The sequence below is a fragment of the Neofelis nebulosa genome, chromosome 18 (assembly GCF_028018385.1).
Source record: "Neofelis nebulosa isolate mNeoNeb1 chromosome 18, mNeoNeb1.pri, whole genome shotgun sequence".
Lineage (NCBI taxonomy): Eukaryota > Metazoa > Chordata > Mammalia > Carnivora > Felidae > Neofelis > Neofelis nebulosa.
The window spans coordinates 2,047,036-2,068,501 of record NC_080799.1 but is presented as its reverse complement, the minus strand read 5'-3'; the positions used below and the strand labels follow the sequence as shown (position 1 = coordinate 2,068,501).

Here is a 21,466-nt window from a genome sequence, read left to right as displayed (position 1 = left end):
CACGCAGGGTAAACTGGGCAAGCAGCACAATCCTTGCTCCCATCTGTGGGAGCCAGCCAGCCTCTATTCTGAGTCCTGACCCCGCACCGGGCTCTGGGTTAGGACCCAGAAGGCACAGTGAACAGGTGGGGAACAGGCACCCCAGGCTCCCAGAGGTCACTCTCCTGCCTCCTGGCCCCTCCGGTTGGGGGAGAAGCTTCCGCACCACACTTTTGGGAGGAGAGGCGCTCGTCCGTGGAGGCCTGCCCAGCTGACCGCTGCCGTGAGGTCTCTGTCCCCTCCCCAAGGGTCCCGTCTGGGCCTGGTGGGCAAGGGGAGCCGGCCAGAGGGAGGGAAGGGCTCCCTGAGTAAGGGCCACCTTTTCTCCCGAGTCTAGGTCATGACGGCTCCTGCTGGGTCCCCACAGCCACCTGCCCAGAGCCAGCTGTGGCCCCGGCCCCGGCCGCGCCCACGAGGCGAGAGAGGTTCCTAGGGCAGAGAGGAGCCCCTGTCTGAAGGCCAGCATTATTGTTCCGGCCCCAATTTGTCCCCAAGCTGCCCTTTTCCCCTCTGGAAACCTTTATGATAAGGGGCCCCTTTGAGCCAAGTGTCGCCTCTGCTCTGGGCCAACAGCCTCCCAGGCCGCCCGCCCACCCCTGTCTGCCCGGCCTCGTTCCGGAGAAGCAAGTGCCCCCACGGATGGCTGAGGGATGTGTCATCGTGGTCCCCAACAAAGCAAGGGAATTTTCCCTCTAAACCTTAAGAGATGACGTGGCAACAACTGTCCATTGTAGGAGATCGAGAAAAACAGAAAACCCTGTCATCCAGCCGCCAAAGAGAGGTCAGACATCCTCCAGGTACGTTTGGGGGCTCACACCCCACGTTCTGTCCTGCGGGCGGCTGTGTCACGTGGCACCTCCCCACCAACAGCCAGAAAGCGCGTCCCCACCTTCTCTGTGTTGTGTTTTGATTCGTGGGTGATTCACCTGCTTTGGGACGTTCTGTCTTCTCCCCCGGTTTCCTTGCTAGTTTACATATAATCTGTGCTAATCTCATTTCCGTACATCTTTGCCGCACAGACATCCCATTTTCTCCCCCTCAGCACAAACCTCTACCAATAGATCCTGGCTCACGGCGCTGCACTCTGACACGCGGAGCCGCGGGCATTTGCGATTCTCACTGGGGGTGGGGGGTGGGGGTGCTCAGAGAACCGGGGACCTGAGGAACGCCCCCTGGATACCCGCCGCCCCAGCCGCCCCTCGGCCGGGCAGCCGGACTAGGATACTGCCTCCTTCCAGCTGCCCAGTGAGTGCGGCCAACTGGAAATCCGGGTGAGGGAGGACCAGCTCATTCAGAAGGATCCTCACTCCGCGTGGGGCGGGGGGTACCGAGTGCCGGGCCCCCCAGAACACAGAGGCAGCCTGATGACATCCAGCCCCGGGCCGGCTGACGCTTCGGGCCACCGCCCCACCCCTGCACGCTGGGACACATTCGTCTCGGAGTCCAGACCTCTCCTGTGAAGTCACCTCGTTAGAGCCAATTCTAGAAATGGACACTGACGTGGGGTCCCCTGTCTTTTCAGCCAGACGGTCAAAGGGTACCGTCCCCACCTCCGTGCTCACTGCCGTCCTCCGGCCTGGGCAGATCTGGGGTAACAGCTGTGTGGTCTGGGGACGCTCCCTCACCTCACCGCACATGTTTCCTGGGAGTGACTTGAATAGCGGCCCACCTGCGGCCTCAGGATGGGACCTTATTGGGAATAAAGGTCTTTGAAGATGTAATTAAGGTAAAAAGCCTCAAGATGAGATCATCCTGGATCCGAGTGGCCCTAAATCCATTGGCGCGTGTCCTTATAAGTGGGAGAAGAGTAGAAGACACAGGAGGAGGCCAGGTGACCTCGGAAGTTGAGACGGCAGGTGTGGCCACCAGGAGCTGGAAGAGGCCAGAAGGACCCTCCCCTAGAGCCTCTGGAGAGAGCATGGTCCTGTGGCACTTTGATTCGGATTTCTGGCCTCCAGAGTTGGGAGACTCAATCGCTGCTGTTCTCGAACCCCCGTGCCTCCCGCGTTTCCTGGGGTTGCTTGTCAGCATTCAAAAGCTACACGGTACTTCTCAGCACTCGGGAGGCCCTTACAACATTCATTCAGCAGATGCTCAGACACCTGCTGTGTGCCCCGTGCTGGGCCACGGGGACAGGATGCTAGGCCTCTCTGTGCTCTCCTTCTGTCCACTGGCAGCAGACCAGGGGAGACAGGATGGAGGGAGGGGCCACACGTGGCATGGACAAGGGGACCCGGGGCAGAGAAGCGGGTCCTGCCAGCCAGAGGGACGGTGTGAACACAGACCTGGAAGGCAGAACGGGCGGGGGTCAAGGGCTCAAGAGGGGAAGCAGGGTTATGTGGGGGGGGTGGGGGGTGGTCAAGGCCCTTGTAACAAAGGCGAGGGGGCCAATGGCCCAGGCAGGGGCTCTCGCATCTCTTACTAGGTCACCTGGGAGCAGTAGGGGGAGGCAGGTGACGTCCAGGTGGGAGGCCTGAGCCCAGGCCCAGGCAGTGGGGGCTGCTCGATTTGGCTAGGGACATACATTCAAGGCCTCCCCTGGGGCGCAGGGCTCCCTGCCCGTGCCTCAGTTTCCCCAGGCCTCCTGTCTCAATGATGCTCCTGGAGCTGCTCTGTGTCTCGCCGAAGGGATGGGGGGAAAGCGAGAACCTGGGACCGCCTGACTGGACGCCCACCCTGTACCGGCTGGCGCTGCGTGCCCAGGGACCCCCATCCCCTCATCTCCTGTCCGGGGCTGTCTGAGGGCCCTCTTGGGCATGGAGGGCACAGAAGACCCTGGCATGAGAGGCAGGATGGGGGGCAGGGCAGAGTAAGGCTGGGTTGCCAGAAGGGTCCGCCCTCTGCGCTCCTGATCAGTATTCACCCCAGAGAACAGCTGGTCTGGCTGGGGCCCAGGGGAGGGGCTCAGCTCAGTCACCGCCCACCCCCCCCACCCCCCCCCACCGAGGGCCCTGCCTCTGCTGCTGGGGGCAGGGGCCCCTCCCCACGAATGGGGGTCCCAGGAGCCCGGGAGGACCGCCCTGTGTCTTGTCTCTCTCTGGCACACCCCCCTCCTCTCCTGGTCTTGTGAGGTCAGGGGACCAGACAGCACGCACGCCCTCTCCTGGGGAAGCAGCCCATGTGCCCTGGCAACATGCAGACTCTGGAGGTAGCCCACCTGGGCTCCAGGTAGCCACAGCCCCTCACCCGGACCCCAGCAGTGGCAGGCACAGCCCACTCTCGGGGGCCCAGAGCAGGGCGGCGGGGCAGGGGTGGTTCTGGGACCGAGCCTGCCCCGTGCTTAGCCATGACAGTGGGTGGCTCCGGACAGAGGGGCTGCTTCCCTCCGGATGTCCAAGTTCGGGTGGTCACGAGGGCTGACGGCGCTCCGGAGACCCCAAGGCAGCCCACGCTCGTGGACCACTCATCTTTGGCGGACACGGTATCCCAAAGGTTTAGGGTTTGGTGATTCGCCAGGGGGCCCGCCGAGGCCACACCATCAGGATCTGGGACGTCCTCACTCCCAGAGAGGATCTGCCGGCCCTTCCTGCACCCTACTGTCGGGTGTGTGCCTGGCCCCGCTTGCCCTATGGGGGGGGACCCGGGGAGGCCCAGAGTCCAGTGGGGGCAGACCCCAGGTGTGTGGGCGGCTCTGGGCAGGCCTGTGGGAGGCCTACCTGAGGGGTCCCGGCTTTGTGGCCGGTTCGAGTCCTCGGAACCCATGGTCCAGAAGCTTCTCCAAGGAGGCACAAGAGGATGGGGTCAGTCTGGGAAGGTGGCTGGGGGAGAGTCCCAGGCGGGGCCAGAATTAGCCTGGCACGACTAAGCCTCGGGGGACGCAGTGAGCCGTTGTCACAGGGCCTTCCTGACCCATCAGGTCTGCCTCTCCCGCCGCCGAGCAGGGAGGGCTGTGGGCCGAGGCGGTTACACTGCAGGGCCCTCCCTGCTTCCTAGGCTGGGGCACCCCTGCTGCATCCACACCTGCAACCCAGCCCCAGAGCCCACAGGCGGCTGAGGGTGGGGTGCGGGCTGCTCGAGGTGTCCGGGAAGCTCCACCTCAGCTGGGGTCTTCTAGGCGGGTCCGCCGGGTGGGCTGCACACCCAGCCCACCCTGGAGGGTGCGGGAGCCCGCAGGAGCTGGAGGCCCAAGGAGCCGTGGCATTTGGCCCGTCCCAGTGCAGAGAACGGAGCGTATACCGGGCGGGGGGGGATTCCTGGTGCGGCAGCCCCAGGGCCGCGGTCACCTCACCTTTAGGCGAGCACCCAGCCGCCCTGTGGCCTCTTCCCAGTCACACACCCAGAGCCGGATGAAGCCATGCGCCCCACAGAAGCTTTTCAAGGACCCCCCTTGTTCTTAAAGCCCAGCCTTCCCCCTGCAGCCTGTGAGGCCGTGGGCCACTTCGCCCACCCTGTGCCACACTCAGCAGCTGCCAGCCCACCCCTGGCCTGTCTGTCCCAGACACACACCCTCCTTCTACCTCTGGCGTCCCTTTGCCTAGAAGGCACACTGCACCCCTCGACAGGGTTCCCCCAGTGCGGCTGGAGCCCCCACCCCATGCAGGGCACGAGCTCTGGCCGCCATCCCGGCTGTCCTCTGCACCTGCTCCTGCCTGCCTCCTTTCCTCCCGCTCCCGGCTCCAGTGCCTTCCACTGCCCGCCCCCGCCCGCCCCCGCCCGCCCCTGTCCGCACCCCCTTGCGCCCCCGTCTGCCCCCCTTGCGCCCCCGTCTGCTGGGAGACACCTGCTCCGCACTTAGCTCTCACACCCAACAACTACTTCTCCGCACAAGCCCTCCTCACGCGCACTCACCTGGGCAGCGGCTGTCTTCCACCCGGAAAGACGCTACGGGCTGGGGAGCTGCGGCCACCTCTGTCTCGCTCCCGTCAGTGTCCAGCGCGATGTTCAGCTCCTAGCGAGCGCCCGGACGGGGTGGCTGTGATGCCACGCACCACATGGCAGTGTGGAAACCCCGTCCCTGCACACACCCCGCCCGTGCCTAGTACCCCGAGCACCCCCACGTGGACACGCCCGCCTCCATTCGCACACACGCACGGTGCCCGCCGGGGCCCAGGGCCCTCCCCGCCCGCTGCCCGGAGCCCTCGCTCCCCCCCGCCACTCACGGGTCACACACACAGAGCCAGGCGTGCGTGCTCGCTCCTGCCATCCCCGCCACCCTCGCTGCAACAGGCGCCCGGGCTGCTGTTGGCCGCCTCTGCCTGCCGGCGTGTTTGCCAAGCAGTTTCCATGGCGACACATCCCGGCTCTGCCGGGAACAGACAAGTGCAGCGAAGACAGTCTCCATGGAGGGGACGAGGCTCGAGGTCTCCGCCCTCGGGCTCCAGGCAGGCACGGAGGGTGTGCTCCCGTGAGCCTCCGTCCCGAGTGGGGCTTGCGCCCTGAGGAGGAGGTTCGGGACTTCCTCTTGGAACGTGCTACCAGAGCTGACTTAGGGCGTTCAGTCATTCAACAAACCTTCCACGCTGGCTGCCTCAGGCAGGGGCCTGGCTCACCAAGGGCTCGCGGGCCGTGTCCTGAGACCGGACCGTCGTCCCCACTGGCCGGCCGAAGGCCCATCCTAGGCAGCTCAGTAGCTCCCTGGGCACCAAGGCCCAGCCTCCCACCCTCCCGGAGCCTGGCCCCACAGGGCAAGTGTTCTGGGGCCCCCTCTGTGGAAGAGCAACTGCAAACCCCAATTCCCCACCCCCCTCCGAACCACCCGTGCGCTTTGTAGAATCTCCTGTCAAGAGGCGAAGCCTGGAGCCCATCCTCGAATCTGAGCCTGTCTCATGACTTGCGTTGGCCAACAGGAGGTGGCACAAGTGAGGCGCCTGGGGGGCTCAGTTGGCTAAGCGTCCGACCCTTAATTTCAGCCCAGGTCATGATGTCATGGTTGTGGGATCGAGCCCCGTGGGGGGGCTCCGCGCTGGGCGAGGAGTCTGCTTGGGGATCTCCCTCTGCCCCTCCCCTGCTCGTGCTCACTCTGTGTCTCAAAAGAAAAAGAGAAAAGGTGACAGATGTGACACCATGCCAGTTCTGGTCTCAGGCCCGAGGGAGGTGTGGGCTTCTGCCTGTTCTCTTGGCCTGTGGTGGCAGCAGGAAGGTGAGCCAGGGCCGGCCTTCTGGAAGGTGAGAGAACAAAGGGGGCCTGTGCCATCCCAGTGGAGACCACCCTAGAACAGCAAGCCCCCAGCCAACTCACTTGCTGACCCCAGATGCAGGACAGCAAGCCCAGAGAAGCAGCACTGCCTGGCTGCCGGCACCCCCAGACTTCAGACGCTGTGAAACGCTGTTGTGTGAAGTCACTGGCCTGAGACGATTTGTTACAGAGCAGAAGCTGATACGCCCTCTTCCCAGGGCCCTGGCCAACAGTCATCCAATCTCACGCGGTCAGCAGGTGCTGAGCGCCCAGAAGCTCACCCGGGGTGTGCAGGCTCCACACAGACCTACTGTGTGCCAGCACCCCACTGGAACCTAGGGATGGAGACACAGTATGGGGCCCATCTCTGTTCCAGGAGCCCACAGCACACAGAGGGCAGCGTTATCGGTCCCAGCTTACAGGCCAGAGGGTGGGTGACCCGTGGCTGCGGCAGCAGGGGACATGGCCACAGAACCTGGCCGGATCAGAGCTTCCACGCTCTGCTTTTCTCCCCGTGGACCCCTGTTTGGAGACGTTTCACTTCCTGGGTAAGTGCATGTTAGTGGGTCACACTTGGTGAGAGATCTCAATCTCTGTCCACTGAGGACTGTGGTTCAGAGCTCCTGCCCTGTGGGGTATCTGCCCTCCCTCCCTGAGCAAGGCCCCTCTGGGATGGCTGGTCAGCACTTCCGTGCTCCTACAGAGAGTGATAAGTACACTGTCCCGCACCTCTCCTTGTCTGAAGTGAGATGGGCGGCCCAGATAAGCCAGCCTGCTCCCACTGGGAAGAGAAATCTGCCCAGCAACAGTGCTGACGGTCAGCTGTTGCACTTTGATTGGACGTACCAGCCAATGTCCATTCTGATCGGCTGGCATCCTTTTGTTCAGCCGGCACCTGTCAATACCCGCCAATACCTGTTGGGTGGCCGCATGGGGATCAGAGGGCAGGAGTCAGGGCCAGTTCTGACCACAGTCGGGTGTATCACAGAGGACCCACCTCATCTTCAGCTGAAAATCTGAAGAGCTGCACTCCTTAGGAATGAATCTGAACTAGGCCGGCCCCTCTATCCTGCTGCAAACCCCAGGGAAGCAGAGACAAGAGTGGCCTGGTGCTAAGCGACGCAGTCTCAAAACGAGAAATTTCCTGAGAAGTCAGAGCACCGATTCAAGGCCAGGGACGCATCACCTGGGTGAGGCTCCCTGGTTCAACCAGGGAACTTGGGTTGAGGGGGGTCCCCACCGAACTCCTCCCTAGGAGAGCTCCCTTTCATCCTCGGCCTCCAAGAACCCCACATACAAGTGTTCAAGAGCCAGTGGTCAGCACAGTGAATGACCAAGAACAGGCAGAAGCGATATGCCACAGGCACGCGGACAGGCTTGGGTGCCGGAACTGTTAACATCGTGGAAGATGGCGGCTGGCTGGTCCCTTCACCCTCAGCCTTCCTACAATCCCAAGTCCCGCACTGTTGGGCTCGGCCACATGACTCCAGATGACTGAAGCCCGGACCACGGAACATGCATAATAACATGTACCTTCCGGGCCCCACCTGTACAATCCTCCTGTTTGACCCTTCATGCTCTCATGTGCATGCCTGGCATGGACCCAAAGCCACAGGAGCCTTAGGAGCCATGGGCTGATGGGCAGAAGGCACCAGAACAAGGGGCCCAGGTCCCATTTCACCTCTTGGAGGGAGCTGCCAGGAGAGAAATGCGTGCAGGGCACCACTCTGTGGGCAACGAACGAGCTTGCAGGAGTTTCGGCCAGGACGTCTGGAGGTGCGTGATCAGTGGCTAGTGTTACCGCAGACACAGACTATAAAACAACTAAGCTTGCTGTGTTTGAAGAAGCAAAAGCTTGAAAATATCAGCACACAGCAGGAAGCTATATAAAACGATGACGAATTTTCAAAAAGCAGACAGAATGGAACATAGAGAAACCAATGCAACACAGGATATGTGAAGGAAACCGTGAGATCTGGTATTTGCTGGAGCTCTAGGGTAAGTGACAGAGTGAGATGGAGTCAAGATCAAGGACCGTATCTGAAAGTCTGGAAGGACAGGGACTGAGAACCTGCCAGAACTGATGGGAAAAAAAATCAGATTCAACAATCCCAGTGAGTCCCAAGAAAAAAAAAACAAAAAACCCTCACCTACGCACGATAGTAAAATTGCAGAAAACTGGAGGAGAGAAATTTTAAGAGCAGCCAGAGAGGAAAGATGGGTTACCTCCAGCAACAGCAACGAGGCGGACAGTGACCGCTTGGCCACGGAAGGCAGGGAACAGTGGGACGTGCTCCGTGGACAACAGCTGCCAGAAAGTAACTGCCAGATCAGAGTCTACGCTTGGCATCCGTGTATTCCGAGATAGGGCATCTTAAGACTAACCAAAACTGGGGCGCCTGGGGGGCTCAGTCGGTTGAGCGTCAGACTTCGGCTCAGGTCATGATCTCACACCTCGTGAGTTCGAGCCCCCTGTCGGGCTCTGTGCCGACAGCTCAGAGCCCGGGGCCTGCTTCGGATTCTGTGTCTCCCTTTCTCCCTCTGACCCTCCCCCGCTCATGTTCTCTCTCTTTCAGAAATAAACATTAAAAACAAACAAAAAGACTAACCAAAACTGCTATTCGTATCACCAGACTCTCCTGCGGTGTCAAGATGCAGGCTCGTGGGCCCTGCTGCAGACCGCCTGCCGAAGCGGAAACGGACGGAGGGCCCTGAGACCTTAGAGCCTCCTGTTGGTGACGTTAGAGGGTGTGGAATAAGGTAGGGCTTTGCAAGCCATTGCGCTGGACAGGCTGATGGGCGCCAAAGGCTCTGGGGTGCAGCCTGCTGGCAATGGGGAGCCACGGCAGCTTCTAGGCAGGGAAGGGACAATGACCAGGTTTAGACAGATCACTCTGGCAGGCAAAGAGAACAGACTGGAGGCAGGGAAGGTGGGTGGAAGGAAACCCATTAAAAACTGGCTGCAGGAGCCCACAAGACAGGCAGTGGACGCAACGAAGCGTCATGATATCACAAGTGCAGTGTCCTTGCCCCATCACGACACAGCCGACCCGCTGGCAGTGGACGTGCAGGTTCAGGACTCAGAGAGAAGTCTGGGCAGAAGTCCTGAGCTTGTCAGCGGGAGAGTGCTGTGTGAAGCCAGGGGAAGGACGTGGGCAGAGCAGGGGGAGAGCAGGCCAATCCACAGACCCGCGGGGACACAGCAGGTCAAGAACGTGGAGTAAAGCAAGAAGCTGACACGTCAACCACCTTCTTGGTGAACAACACACCATGTCTCTGTCAGCTCTCAACAGCCTGGTGGAGCCCATCTATAACCCAGTGGGGTCCCAGGACCCACCCGGGGTGCAGCGGCCTGTAGTGGTGGGGCCAGGACCTGGCCAGCGCCCCTCGGTGAAGGAGGGGAAAGGTGGAACGCATCAGGGCTGAACCATGAATGTAAAGTCTGCCCGAGACAGCACCGGCTGCTCTCCGCGGAACTGCCCAGAACAGGTCGCCCTGCCGTCCACACACGTTTCTCTCCCTCCACCAGGGTCTCTGAAGGGCACAGGCTTTCCAGAGGCCGTGAGGCCTTCACCTCTGGGGTGAACACTGGGTGTGACAAGTTTTACCAAATGCTTTTCCTGCACCTGTCGACACGAGCATGAGATTTTTCTCCATTAGCCTGTGGGTGCGACGGCTTGCGCGAACGGACGTCCAAATGCTGAGCCGGCCTTGCGCGCCTGGGACGAATCCCACTGCTTGTGGCGCACAACTCGTCTTCTACGTTGTTGGGTTCGATTTGCTCACATTTTGACGCCGCCTACCATCTATGTTCATGAGACATCGGTCTCTCGCGTTTTGTTCGAATACGTCTGGTTCGGGTGTCAGGGTGACGCTGGCCTCGTAGAACTAGCAGGAAGCGTTCCCTCTGCTCCGCCCTCTGGAAGAGATGGCAGGGAAGGACTTCTTCGAGGGTCTGCGCACGCATCTGGGCCTGGTGCTGTCTGGGAAAGCGACGAATTACTGACTTCATTTCCTTAACTAAAGGCTTATTTATTTCTTCTTGTGTGACTTTTGGCAACTTGTTTCTTTCAAGGAATTGGTCTCATCTAGGTCACCCAACCTGTGGGCCCAAAGCTGTTCACAATATTCCTTCACTATTCCTTTATTTTTTCAATTTCCATGGGACCTGCAGTGAGGGGCCTTTTCATTGCTGCTATTAGTGATTTGTATCCCCTCTCTTTAAGTCAGACTGGCTGGAGGCTTATCAATTTTATTGATCTCTTCAAATAATCAGTTTTTGGTTTGGATGATTTTTTCTTTTGACTTCATTCTCAATTTTAACTGATTTTGGTTCTAATTTTCATTTTCCTGCTTTAGACTTAATTGGATCTTCTTCTTCTAATCACCTAAGTAGAAACCTCTTGATTTTAGATGTTCCCTCTTTCCTAATCTCTGCATTCGATGCTGTAAACTCAGAGGGCTGAGCACTGCTTCATCCCACAAACCTTGATAAGCTGTATTTTCACTTTTATTTCGTCGGAAATATTTCTAAATTCCACCTGCAATGTCTTCTTTGACCACGCCGGCTGCTTTAGAACACCAGGACACTTACCACCGGGAGGCCAACGGGAGCATCTCTATCTTACAGATGACAAAACAGGTTCTAAGAGGAAGTGACGAGCCCAGGGTCACCCAGCCCAGAGACGGCAGAGCTAGGACTGGTGCAGCCGTGTGGCCCCCTGGGTACTGGCCCGGTGTCGCCACCAGCAGCTCTCCCTGCCTGCTCAGTAGAGACAGCAGACTCTGAATCACTACCACCTGACAGTGATCCTGGGGGTTCAGAGGCTGGGAACCTGGCCTCGATCCGACCCGGGGTCACTATCACGAGGGGCCGGAACCCAGGGCTGAATGCTCTCCTGCCCAAGCCATTGTCTCTCTGACGCCTGGGCACCCCTGGGGCACAGTGGGGTCCAAGTGGAGACCCCCAACACGTACTCCCATGAAGCACACGCCTGTCCGGCCAAGAAATCCCTCCTCAGTCGCTTCTCCAAAGCCCCCTGGGTCTGGCACTCGCACCTACCCCGGGGCAGCCTCCAAACACAGGCCGGCTCAGCGGCGGGACCAAACGCCGTTTATTTTGAGTAAAAAAAAAAAAGCCTCTTCTTTCATAGTACATCAAAAGGGACTCTTCAGCCTTGCTGGTCTCACCTGGTCCTGGCCTCCCCAAGAGGTCCCTCGTGCAGCCAGGCCAGGCTAGAGCTCTCTGGGTGACAGGGTCGCGAAGAAGGGCCGTAAGGGGAGGCCCGGGGAGGCTGCTGCTGGGCTGCCTCAGTAGCAGTCCGCCTCGTCCTCCCCCAGAGCGCCCACCGTGGCCAGCATGTCCTGCAGGAGCGACTGAGGGCTCTTTTCTACGCGGTCGCTGCTCTCGGCCAGTGCGCCCCGAAGGCCCTCCAGGTCCATAGACCTCAGCACAGCCACCACGACCTCGGGCTCCAGGTACCCCAGTGGCTGGCCCTGATCACCTGCCTGCCACCTCTGCAGGGCGGCCTCCACAGAGGCCACCTCAGGGACACTCCCGGACCCCTGCGGGCCGCTGTAGGAAGCAGTCTGGGCCCTCAGGAAGAGGAGAAGGTCACAGGACTTCTGAGCCACGGGTCGGTCACAGTCAAACAAGGCACGAAAGGCAAACTCGAAGAGCTGCACTCGGCAGAGTGGCCGCAGGGCCTGGGCCAGCGGGCTCGGCGGGGCCGCCACGGGCGGGGTCACAGCATAGGGACAGTGGGAGCTGGGTCGGCCCAGCGTCTGCTCCAGGAACACCAGTGCCAGCTCAAGGCCCTGAGCCCGGACCTCCCAGTCCAGATCCTGGCTCGCCACCTGGAGCACCCTGGCCACAAACCGTTCCGTGTCCCCCGCCACGTCGGCGTGCCCGTCCCTCAGCCACCGGGTGAAGACGTGCATGACAGCCCTCCGGGGGAATCCCTCCGAGTCCGTGGACAGGATGTGTAGGAGCTCCGCGAGCAGGCTCTTCTGAAGGACAGAGCGAGAGACGGTGGGAGGGGAGCGCAGAAGCCAGAGCTCCTGCTGACGGGCACCTCCGGCGGGTCTGGGGGCTCGTGCTGCTTTTCCCCGCGGCCCTCCACTCGCTCACGTACTGAAGAGGGAGGTGACCACGCCCGAGTGAGATTCAGGCGATGCGGCCGACTGGCCCCTGGCCCCAGACCGCCCGTGACTGGGTGGCGGCCCACTGGACCCTGGGGGTGAACACAACGGCCGGACGTGAACTGCCCAGCCTCGGGACCCGCCACCTCCTACCTGCTGGCCCCCTGGGTGTTCGGGGCTGGCGGGGGTGACGCGCAGCCCCTGGCTGGAGAGCTGTCCCATGGCGGCCACTGCACTCGCACGGACGTAACTCTCAGGGTCTCGCAGGAGCTGCTCGGTGAGCTCGGGCACCTCGGAAGCGAGGAGTGCACGTCTGAAGCCAGCCTGCCCTAGGGGTCCAAGCGACCACGACCAGCTGTGACCAAGGGCTGAACTCCTTCCCTCCTTCCCTCCTTCCTTCCTTCCTTCCCCAAGGGCAGCTTAGGCGGTTGGGTTCCCAAAGCCAACAGGAAACAACCAGTGTGCTCAGGCCGAGCCCGCCCTCCCGCAGCCACCCCTGAGCGCCCTGCACTCACCTCCCCAGCGTCCGATCATCTGGGTCAGGAACTCGAGGCCAGAGTCCCTCACCTCCCAGCAGGGGCTGCACAGGCGCTTAGGCAGCACGGGGAGAAGTTCTGCAGCGGGAGGGGCAGCTCAGGGCGGCCCAGGCCAGACCCGCCTTGCCCCGGGCTGCCCCACACCCACGACGGCCAGGCTACCTCTTAGGAACAGCTGGGCGTGGGGATCCAAATCACTGCAGCCAGGGGTCTCAGGTGAACTCTGGAGCCACCGGAACGTGGCCTGGAAGGCCTTCTTCAGAACCTGGAGCAGGGAAAGCAGGGCTGCAGGGCCAGGACCGGTGAGGGGCGAGCTGGCCTGCCTGCCTGCCCCCATCTGCCCCCGCTGTGCTCCTTCCCCTGCTCAGGGGTACAAGGAGGGACCCCAGGCTCAGGAAGAAGGAAGCACTACATTTCATTTTTCCAAGGCAGAAGCACCGGGCAGCGGCTGAATGGGCATCCTGGGTCACGAGACAGGACGTGGCAGCTCTCAGCAGGATGCCCCACTACCGGGGAGACAGGGTTTCCGCACCAAGACCCAGAAACTCTCCAAGGCCCCCTGTCCTCATAGCCCCAGGAACCCACCGGGCCCCTTGTCCCAGTCTCTAACTGGCCCAGTCTCTAACTGATGGAGTTTAGATCCCAAGTGCAGGGCTGCCCGGCTCTAGAGTCCTTCCGTCACAGAGAATTCTCTGCTTTCCATGGCCCATGGTCCTCACCAGCCCCGGACAGTCCCCGTGCCGCTGCCCGCCCCTCCAAACTCACTTTAAGGAGCGACTCTGGCCCCAAAGAAGGCCCTGTCCTGAGCGGCCTGCAGAGGTTCTCCCCACGCGCTTTCCCTTCCTCCCCACGCTCCTCCCCCTCCCAGCCCTCCCCGCCACACCCTGTGCCTGTACCGTGGGGCTGGAGTCTGGGCTTGTGAGATATTCCAGAAGGACAGCGAACACCTGTGTCACCAGCTCTCGGGGACCTGAGACAGACAGATGAAGCACCCGACCTTCCCTTCCAGGGGCCTCCCCAGCAGAGTGTGTCAACCCAAGGAGAGCAGGGGAAAGAACCCACCGGCCAGCTGAACCCGCTGTGCCCTAGAGAAGACACAGAGGACGGCAGCCCCAGGTGCAGCTAGCGGCAGGCAAGCGGGGCCCGGTGGGGGGCGGGGGGGGACACTCTTGCTCACCTGTCCCCTGAGACAGCGTCCCCAGGAAATCGAGGGCCGCTCGCTGGACCCGCACACAGCCCACCAGGAACGCACAGAGGTGGCCCCCCGCGTCAGAGGTGGGGGTCGCCGAACCACTGCAGAGCCGCAGTATCGTCACCGTGGCGCCAAGCAGGGGCGCCTGAGGCCAGGGTGAGGGGCGCTGGGGCTGGGAGAGAGGGAAGGTCAGTGCAGGCCCGGGTCCTGCTGCTGCCGCGGACGCAGGCCGGGGCCACACTTACCAGTGGCTGCAGCAGCTCCAGGTGGGCCAGCGTCCGGCACAGGAGACCCACACAGGCCGCCTTGGAGGGGAGGAGCGTGTCCACCGTCACCGAAGCGCCCCCGGTACCGTCCAACGAGTCTGGAAGCCAAGCCAGAAGCGGCTCTCCATCAGCGGCGCCTCCACTGCAGGCCTGGCTGCCGGCCACGGGCCCTGTGGCCGTCACCCCACGCTGAAGACCAGGACCACAGCTTCCAGGCGGGTGACGTGCCCAGGGTGACACGGGCTGGCCAGACCTGGGCTCTGAGCCTGTCTGCCGGGCGCCTGAGCCGTAGAGCCCAGCTCTGCCCACAGCCCGTTCTTGGGCCGATCCCGCTGCTCAGGACATTCGTCTCTGCACTCGGCACGGGGCCACCAGGCACCCCTGGGTCCCCTTCGCTAGTCCTCAACACACTGTGTGGCTGAAGCAAGACAAGTACAGCAGGGGCGGTTGCCCTGCCCCGGTCACAGAGTCTAGATGCACCCAGTCTAGATGCCAGCGTGTGCCTGTCCTGGGTCGGGAACCAGCATGTGGTGCAGGCCCGCGTAACCACCCAGCTGTTCTGGGGCCACGTGAGATGACGCCCGCGGGGGGCGAGGCTGCCCCGCTAATTCCAGGGTAGGGACACGAGAGGAGCAGCAGCCACGCGTGTGACAACAGGCTCCCCTCCACCACTTGCACAGTCAGTGGGGGCAGCGAGCCGCCTGCCCCCACACCAAGGACGTGCCCAGGACCCTCGGGGGCTGCCCTCCTGCACCCGCCCGCCCTCAGGAAGCAGCATACCTAGGAGTCCGGGGGCCTGAGCGGTGGCTTCAAGGACACAGGTCAGGGGCTGGAGGAGGACAGCAAAGGCCTGGGCCCTCAACGCCTGTGGACTGAGCACAGAGGACACGGTGAGTGCCGCTTCCCGACGCTGGGGTGAGGTGGCTACTACCCCTCTAACATCCCCAGCAAGTCTGGGGCAAAGACGCCAGTGCCGGGACTCTGGACGCTCCCTTGAGAAACAGCTTCTTTTCAAGCACTGTGACCGGCACTCAGGCCACCGGTATGCAGGCCACCAACGTGGGACCCCACAGGAGCACCTCCCCAGGCCCCAGGAACAGCCCTAGGAAGGAAGGCCTCATCACATGTGCTCCAGGGGACAGTGCCCGCTCAGGACCAAGGGACAGGAGGCCCCACCTCCCGGGAGAGTCCCTGCTGCTCTGTCTCCCAAATCCTCGGGCTCAGGGTGGGGTGGGGGACTCAGCCAGCACACAACTCTGCCCCGGGGGCTGCCCGGTCCTCCCCTTTCAGCCACTACCTCCTCATGAACACCCGGAGAGCCTGGAGTTCAGAGCCAGGCCCATGTCAGACACACAGCCCCTCTGGCGAGTGGGTCCTGTGGTGACTTTCACCCCCAACCTGGGCCAACACGACCACCTCTCATCTGCCCACAACCCTGCAATGACCTCCTCGTTCTTCCCGTCTCTGGACCCAGGCATCCTTCCCTTACCTGCAGGAAGCTGGCCAGCCGCTCCTGCCTACTGGGTCCCCCCTACTGTCCCAGGGCCCCAGCAACATGCACACCATGGCGGCCCAGGATCTACAAGCTAAGGCCGCTGGGGAGGGGAGGGAAGCAGGGGCGGCGGAGAGAGCGGACCCTGGGTACGAACCTATCCCTGCTCTGAGCAGAGCAGCTCAGAGACTCTGCTCTATCTCCGGGGAGCCTCTAAAGCTCGTGTCTGAAGTAGTTATTCTGTCGCTACAGCGTGCAGGAAGCCACAGCATACGGCAATGCCTCTGTAGTAACTGAAATCCCACTAGGCCACACTGCTGACGGCCACCTCTGACTCTTCTCTAGTTTCAGAAGCTCCCTGAAAGCCCCCCAGCCCCCAGGCAGGGGCTGAGACCTCTCTCTGCCGGTCCTTGCGCAAAATAAACCCCAATCCTTACCACTCCTGCAGTTTCAGGATCCCCAAAGCCAACGGCCCTGCTTGGGTGGGGCTCAGATGGCTCAGAGTCTGTGCTAAAGTCTCCCACAGGCCACAGCTGGACGAACTCAGCACCGGAGAACTGCAGAGAACCCCAGAAAGGAAGTTACTTCTCTGTCCTGTCCCCCAAAGCCCGTGCAGTGTCCAGTGGGACTGCCACAGCCCCGGGGCCATGCACGCCCAGCTGAGACGGAGCCTTTCTAGGTGTGCGGGCTTTCAGACCCCCTCTGGCATTCCCTCTGCTGCCGGCGGTGGCCCCAGGTGTAACAGCCACTCTAAGGCTTCCCAAGGGAAACGAGCGCCCCCAACTCCTGCCCACTCCCAGCTGCACCCCAGGGGACTGACCGGGCCACGCTGAGGAGGAGATCCACGAGCGAGTGTGCAGCGGGGACGGGGTCTTTCTCGAGCAGAGAGGCCACAAGGGGACTCAGCCGCACCCACAGGACTTGCGTCCAAGGGTTGTGGCAGTGCCCGAAAGTGGTGGTCAGCACGTTTAGAGCCTGTGTGATCTGCGGGGTGGCTGCAGAGCGCAGGGACTCCTCGATGTGACTCACTATCTTCTGGGCACACACTGGCCAATCACCAGTCTGCAGGCCAGGGTGTCCCTCAGCTGGACCTTGCAGAGACAAGCCCAGGACGTGCACCAGGAGCTGCCCAGCTGCCGAGGCCACAAACAGGCTGGAATCTCCCTGCAGGGAGAAGATGGTGTCAACGGCACCTGGGGTTGGGGACAGGGGCAGGGAGAGAAGAAAACGGGGTTCAGCTGGAACAGAATCCAAAGCAGCTTTAACTTCAGAGCCTCAGGGAAACAGCATGAACGCCGCAAGCCCCAGGAGGCACCGCGAGGGCCCCGCCTCCCCTCTGCTCAGAGGCAGAGGAACAGGAATGGAGATTTCCAGACCCTTGGAAGGAAGCTTTTGATTCTAATGAGTCTCAAAACCACCCGACCTGCTGGGTCTGACTTCCGAGCTGAAGCACGCTGCAGCGACCTCGAAGGGCCTCTAACCGCCCCTTCTCTGACCCCACCCCCCCCCCCCCGCCACCCGGCTACCTCACATGCTCCTCACAACAGCCCCGCGATAGCACAGCCGCTTTCACAGAAGAGGAGATGAGGCCCAGCACGTTGCAATGATCTCCCTGGGGCCGCAGAGGTGCGGCCAGGCCACAGGCAGGAAGCGGACCAGGCAGGGCACTCACCGCAGTCGGCCAGGAAGCACAGGGCACTGGGGTGACGCGCCAGGGAGCGCAGGCCCTGGATCCAGCCGCTGCGCACGCTGGGGGCGGTCCAGGCGGCGCCTCCGAGGGGTCCTGCCTCCCCAAAGAGCCTGGGCAGCAACTCCCCCTGCTGGGAAGCGGAGAAGGAAGCGGTGACCTGGGCGGGTTCCCGGGAGACGGGCACTTCAGAGGTGGCTTTTCTACCATTCAGGGCTGGTTGAGGCACTTCCTTGGGGAAGCTCTCTCAATCACTGCCACACGAAAAGCCCCCAGGCAGCCGTGCCTCCAGGAAGTGGCAGTGGCCACCGGCACAGCCACACCAGCCCCAGCAATGCCAGGTCTGCCTTGCAGGACACAGCTTTTGGGGCAGAACGGGGTTGTAAACAAAGGTCCATCACTCCTGTCGGTTTACTTCAGAAATCCTCGCCCTGAAAACAGAACCGTGAGCTCCATCTCCAAACGTCCACCTGTGACCGTGACATTGTGCTCACGGAGTCTCAACGGTCTCCACAGACCACCGAACTCCTGAGCTTGGCATGTGGGTCCACCAAGGCGGCCACCCTCCTCCAGGTGTCCCCCCACCCCGATGCCCCGCACACCTGCGTCAGGCCCCGCTCCCTGCACCTGTTCAAACCTTTACAACCCAGCTGCGAGCCCACTGCCCCCACAAAGCTGACACCCACCCCCGCAAGCCGGCAGTGGCTAACTCCCCACTCAAGCTCCACTGGCTTAGGGACACGTACGGTACAATCACACACCGTCCTACACTTCCTACCACGGGCATCACATCCTCGTTCACTCCTGGGTTTCCACACGACACGACGGAAGCCTGATGCTGCCTCTTACGAACAGAGCTGCTCGCTGGAGCAGTTATTCACTCTGAGCCTCTCCTACCCCCGCAGAAGAAATGTGGTCAAAGCCTGCGCCCTGCCTGGGCCACAGGGCGTCCTGCTCAATGATGGCCGACCCTCAAGGTACAGGAACCATCCAATCACCTCAGACTCCAGGATAAGGGACAAGACTCAGAGACAGATTCCAATCCCCTAAGGCTAAGAGTCTAATTCTATGATGGCCGCGGGCCCCAGAGGGGCGCCACTGACGGCGGATCTGCGGTCACCCAAGGGGGACCCTCCTACAGGTACAGCCCCTCCCCAGGGCAGATCGTAGCCAACGGGCGGCACAAAGACTCTGCCACCCCCTTCCATGCATCGTCGGTCTGTAGGTTCCCCGCCTAGACGCTGGCCCCCGCTGAGCAGCTGGCTGACCAGGAGCCCGTGGGGCTGTGAAGGGGCAGCTGACAAAGGGACAGGAGGCCAGCCCAGTGCTGCGGGCCCAGCAGACAGGAGGGCAGCCTTTCGCTGCCGACTGAGAGCCCGCACCCGGCCTGGGCCCCTCGTCCCTGCTTACAGCCAGCAGCAGACTCTCTAGGGTCTAGTGTGAGTTCTGCCCCTTCTGTGGGGTTCTCGCACTAAGCCCCCCGGCATTCCCTTGTCTAGGAAATAGAGATAAAGGGTGCTGATCTGCTGACTGGCCAGGGCTCCTCGGATGAAATGAAAAGTGACCTCGCAAACCCTGAAGAGCTGTCTAAGCTTCAAGCTCTGCGGGCACGTGAGGGTTACCGTACGATCCCACGAAAACAGCAGAGGCGCGCCCCGGAACACTGTGGTGGGTCCCACGGCGGGCCGGTCGGTGCCGGGCTGTGCCTCTCGGGAGACCGCATCGCCCAAGTGAGCAGCGTCCGAGAACGGCACCCAGAGTTACTGAGAGGACACATCCCTCCCGGCTACTGTCCCCTCTTCGAGCGACTCCATCCCGGCATGGCCTCCCCGGGGCCCTTCACACACTGCGCCACAGGAAGCTGGTGAGCCTTCAGGTGAGCCGTGAGGCTCCGAGGAGCCAGGGGTGCCGTCACAGGGCCAGACAGGCGCATGGCAGGCATCGCCTCACAAACCCCACTGTGCCCACCCGGGACTGTGAAGAGCTGTTGGACGCACAGCTGGGGCGGGGTGGGGGGGGGGGGCGGCTCTCCAAGCCCCCTGCCTTATTACTCAGTAGAAATCCTCACTAGGCCCTCATTCATCCGTCCCACAGGACTAAGTGCTGGACAGATGCTCTCGGTTAAGCCTCGTGACGGTCTACGTGACACGCACAGCTCTCCTTCCGTCACAGGAAGACACTGAGGCTCGGAGGGCAGGTGTCAGAGCTGAGTCACCGCAGCTCCGTGTTACTTCAAAAACTCTACCCCTTCACCCCGTCATTCCCGGTCAGTTTTTCAAAGAAGGATTACACTCAGGAAAAAAATCCCGTGGTGCACGTCAAAACACGGGGCAGGCCACGTCTCAGAGACCCAAGGGTCACGACAGCCGCCGCTGCTCTGTGCGCCTGCAGAAGAAAGCCGTGCACCTCCCGGCGGGCCTCTCGGTGGGAGGGCCCAGGCTCACCTGAAGGTACTGGAAGCAATCTTCCTGGGCTGCAAGCATGCCCGCGAGGCGGAGCGAGAAGGCGAGGACTCTGGGGCTCAGGTCCTGGGGCTTCAGCACGTGGCAGAGGAGCCCCAGCAGGCAGGGGTTCTCCTGTAACAACAGCAGGCTGGACCCTGCGGGCGGGCCCGGCCGGGCAGAGTGTCACTGAGGCCCAGTGATCAACTCTCCCTGGAGGCCGGTTCTTCGGGCGACCCCCAGACCTCCTCTCCCGCGGCCGGAGTGAATAATCGCACTGGGCGAAAGTATTCGCAATGACCGCAAAAAAGGAGTCGGCGCTTCAACGCGGCGAGAGGGCACAGACCAGACGGCCGTCACCTCCGACACAGGGGAGGGGCGAGGACCGGCAAACCCGAAGGCGATCTATCTTGCTGATTACAAAAAGGAATGCAAGTTAAAGCAGGAGACCGTCTCTACCTCTCGAATGGATACTTTTTTCTTAAACCTAGAGCACTCGATGTGAGGAAGGACAACGAAGACATCTGAGACGTCTACTCGGCCACGCTGCTGTCCAGAAGCGCTGAGACGGGGAAAGGGAACTGTGGGGCAAAGGCGGGCAGTTTCCGGTTGGGAGGCCCTGGCTGAAATAACTACCAGAGAATGTGATTCAGTAAGAACGAAAGAGAACAGCGTGAAGATCAGAGAAGCACGAATCAAAGAAACCAGTAAACACGTGGGCAAATCTAAAAAGCGCCGATTTAAAGGGGATGGAGAACCATCTATCGTGCTAATGGTCAAAAGAAAGCTGGAGTAGCCATACTCCTATCACACAAGCAAGATTTCACAATAAACACGCAACAAAAAATGAAGGGCATCATATTGTAATGAAGGAGTCTATCCACCAAGAAGACCTAACAACTGTGAATATTTACAACATGAAGCACCCAAATATGTAAATCAATTAATCGCAAACATAAAGAAACTTGTTGATAATAGTACCATAACAGTAGGGGACTTCAACACCCCACTTCCAGCAAAGGACAGATCATCTAAACAGAAAATCAACAAGGGAACAATGGCTTTGAATGACATACTGGACCAGATGGACTTAACAGATATATTCAGAACATTTCATCCTAAAGCAGCAGAATATACATTCTTCTCCAGTGCACATGGAACATTCCCCAGAATAGATCACATACTGGGACACAAATCAGCCCTTAAGTAAAAAAAGATCGAGATCATACCTTGCCTATTTTCAGACCACAGCGCTATGAAACTCGAAATCAACCACAAGAAAAAATTCGGAAAGACCATGAATACTTGGAGACTAACGAACATCCTACTAATGAATGAATGGGTTAAACAAGAAATTAAAGAGGAAATTAAAAATTACATGGAAGCCAAAGAAAATGAAAACACGACAGCCCAAAACCTATGGGATGCGGCAAACGCGGTCATGAGAGGGTAGTATATAGCAATCCAGGCCTTCCTAAAGAAGGAAGAAAGGTCTCAAAGACACAACATGACCTTACATATAAAAGAGCTAGAAAAAGAGGTACAAACAAAGCCCCA

The 21,466-nt window shown here is 60.8% G+C and overlaps 1 protein-coding gene across 9 annotated transcripts in view; it reads right to left on the bottom strand.

Annotated features, from left to right (window-relative positions):
• Positions 1-11,245: 11,245 nt before the first annotated feature.
• Positions 11,246-21,466, bottom strand: part of BRAT1 (BRCA1 associated ATM activator 1) — a 17,722-nt gene continuing 7,501 nt past the window's right edge. For 8 of the 9 annotated variants that reach the window (XM_058711904.1, XM_058711897.1, XM_058711900.1 and 5 more), the window contains exons 3-14: positions 19,913-20,067; positions 17,454-17,601; positions 16,602-16,974; positions 16,219-16,338; positions 15,070-15,161; positions 14,269-14,387; positions 14,009-14,195; positions 13,728-13,801; positions 12,994-13,096; positions 12,811-12,909; positions 12,449-12,624; positions 11,246-12,163 (exon numbers count right to left, since the gene is read on the bottom strand). In XM_058711904.1, the coding sequence (XP_058567887.1) occupies positions 11,465-12,163; positions 12,449-12,624; positions 12,811-12,909; positions 12,994-13,096; positions 13,728-13,801; positions 14,009-14,195; positions 14,269-14,387; positions 15,070-15,161; positions 16,219-16,338; positions 16,602-16,974; positions 17,454-17,601; positions 19,913-19,951 (2,229 nt within the window). In that variant the 5' untranslated portion in view covers positions 19,952-20,067 and the 3' untranslated portion in view covers positions 11,246-11,464. The remainder of the gene's footprint in view (positions 12,164-12,448; positions 12,625-12,810; positions 12,910-12,993; positions 13,097-13,727; positions 13,802-14,008; positions 14,196-14,268; positions 14,388-15,069; positions 15,162-16,218; positions 16,339-16,601; positions 16,975-17,453; positions 17,602-19,912; positions 20,068-21,466) is intronic. The other variant, XM_058711902.1, reaches the window with a different exon arrangement.